Raw genomic sequence first — 1,993 nt, 5'->3', positions numbered from 1 at the left:
GGCTGCAGAAAGAGTCAGGAGCCCAGAGGAGGGGGCAAAGGAGGTGAGGGGGTGGGGGCAGAGAGTGGAAATGAAAGCAGACAACAGAACATTGCCAGAGAGCAGGAAAGGGGGTGAAAGGAGACAATTTTAGATAAGAAAATTGTTCGGTCGCTACCCGGATTCGAACCCGAGACCTTTGAATGAGAGGCCAACACCTTAACCTCTAGGCCACGAGAGCCCCCTTCATCATCAGTGTCGCAGCAACAACAACAAAATCTAAATAACTAACATAAGAAATCAAAAACACTCAACAAGAGGAATCCTCTTCTTTTCTTTCACTCTGTTCTCAATGCCTATCCCTCACACTTTTCCCAACGAACCTTTTTTGGTGGGCGGGTGGTGGGAGCTCTGGTGTGGTTTGTTCCTTCTTTCCTATCAAACATTTTACCCTTCTGATATATCCCTATTTGTTGTGTTTGTTACTCTCTGGTAACGCCTCCAACCTTCGGCATGTATTTGCTCTAACTGTGTTGCAAGTGCTGTAAAACTTTCAACAAAAAAGAAACTCTTATTTTGTCGATGTTCTTCTCTTTCCTCAAACATTAAAGGAGTCCTCTTTTTTTCTTTCCCTCTGTTCTTTATGCCTGTCCGTCTTACTTTCCCCCATAAGCTCTTATTGTAAGGATGTTTTATCTCTTTCCTCAAAAACCAAAAGCAATCCTCTCCTTTTCTTCCCCACTGTTCTTTGTCTCTGTTCTTTGTGCCCGTCTGTCATACTCATGCCTCCTCTCCCCCAATAAACTCCCATTGTGTGATATGTTTTCATTTCAACTCAAACTTTAAAAAAGCAGTCCTCACCTCCGCGTTGTAGTACGTGTGTTTGCCTTTGGTGGCCGCCCCTGAAACCTGGGATTTTCCCGCGCCGTTGACCACTACTCCCTGGGAGTTTCCTGTGACGTAGCGAGATGACTCACCGCCCGCCCGTCTGTGTTGTGACGTGGCATTGTGGGGGCTCTGAAAACAAGGGAGGAAAATATAGAGGAGTCAAATCAGTTTTCGTTTTTAGTAAGAGTTTTACGGCATTTGCAACACAATGAGGTCATATAAGTACCCAAAAATAGATGTGATACAAGCGAGTAACAAACACAAAAAAGAAGGAAGAGAGATAAGGGCGGCAGATGTTTGATAAGAAAGAAGGAGCAAACCACACCAGAGCACCCGCAAATCACCCACAGAGTAAAATCTATGTTAAAGTATGCATTTTTCGCTCTTGTCGACATTATTCGTCACCCTCGACAGTATGTAGATTATTTGGTCGCTTTTAATGACAAGCGGGCTTACCCAGATTTCGGGGGTTTCCAGAAATCTTGACCTTCACCAAAAAATGTCATTGCCGTACCTATAGGAGAAGTTTGGTTTCATTGGTGTGTATATTTGTTAGATTATAAAGAAAACTCTACTCGTCTTTTAAGGAAACTGAACTAGGGGGAAAAAACTTTAACTTCGATGTTTTCGAAACAGCAATTTTCGGGATAGCCCCCTTTTGCTTAAAAGCGACTTTTTCGCACTCTTTCTCAGCGTCAGCCCAAGCTGAGAGAAAAAAAAATAGATTACACTTTTATTTGTCCCAAAAGGGCACTTTTGTTTACAATGGCAAACATACATATAGATACATACATATAATAATCATAAATACGTACACAGATAAAAATTCATGTATAAATACATACATATATACACAATATTACACCAGTACAGAACAATTTACAACCATGTCGTTGCCGGTTGCCTCTGTGCTGCGCCCTGTATTTTGAGCTAGGGTTGTCGTGTCTTGCTCAAAGACACACTCCAGTGACCACCATTCTTTTACTCTATGTGTACTTGTATGTGAGTGAGTGAGCACGAGTTTTTATGTTCAGATATATACCTCCAGGCTTTCCCTTTCTTTATTTCTCTCTGTCTCTCTGTCTCTCTCTCTCTCTCTCTATCTCTCTCTCCTCTCTCTCTCTCT

The 1,993-nt window shown here is 42.3% G+C and overlaps 1 protein-coding gene across 1 annotated transcript in view; it reads right to left on the bottom strand.

Annotated features, from left to right (window-relative positions):
- The window catches only part of LOC101854260 (dual specificity tyrosine-phosphorylation-regulated kinase 4), a gene marked incomplete in the record, with an annotated part of 36,037 nt that overhangs the window by 25,590 nt on the left and 8,454 nt on the right, over positions 1-1,993 (bottom strand). Inside the window, 1 exon segment of the mRNA XM_035970093.1 lies at positions 841-996. Within this exon segment, the coding sequence (XP_035825986.1) occupies positions 841-996 (156 nt within the window).

The sequence above is a fragment of the Aplysia californica genome, unplaced genomic scaffold (genome assembly GCF_000002075.1).
Source record: "Aplysia californica isolate F4 #8 unplaced genomic scaffold, AplCal3.0 scaffold00219, whole genome shotgun sequence".
NCBI lineage: Eukaryota > Metazoa > Mollusca > Gastropoda > Aplysiida > Aplysiidae > Aplysia > Aplysia californica.
The sequence above is the reverse complement of the archived record's forward strand: the minus strand, read 5'-3'. Positions and strand labels throughout refer to the sequence as shown.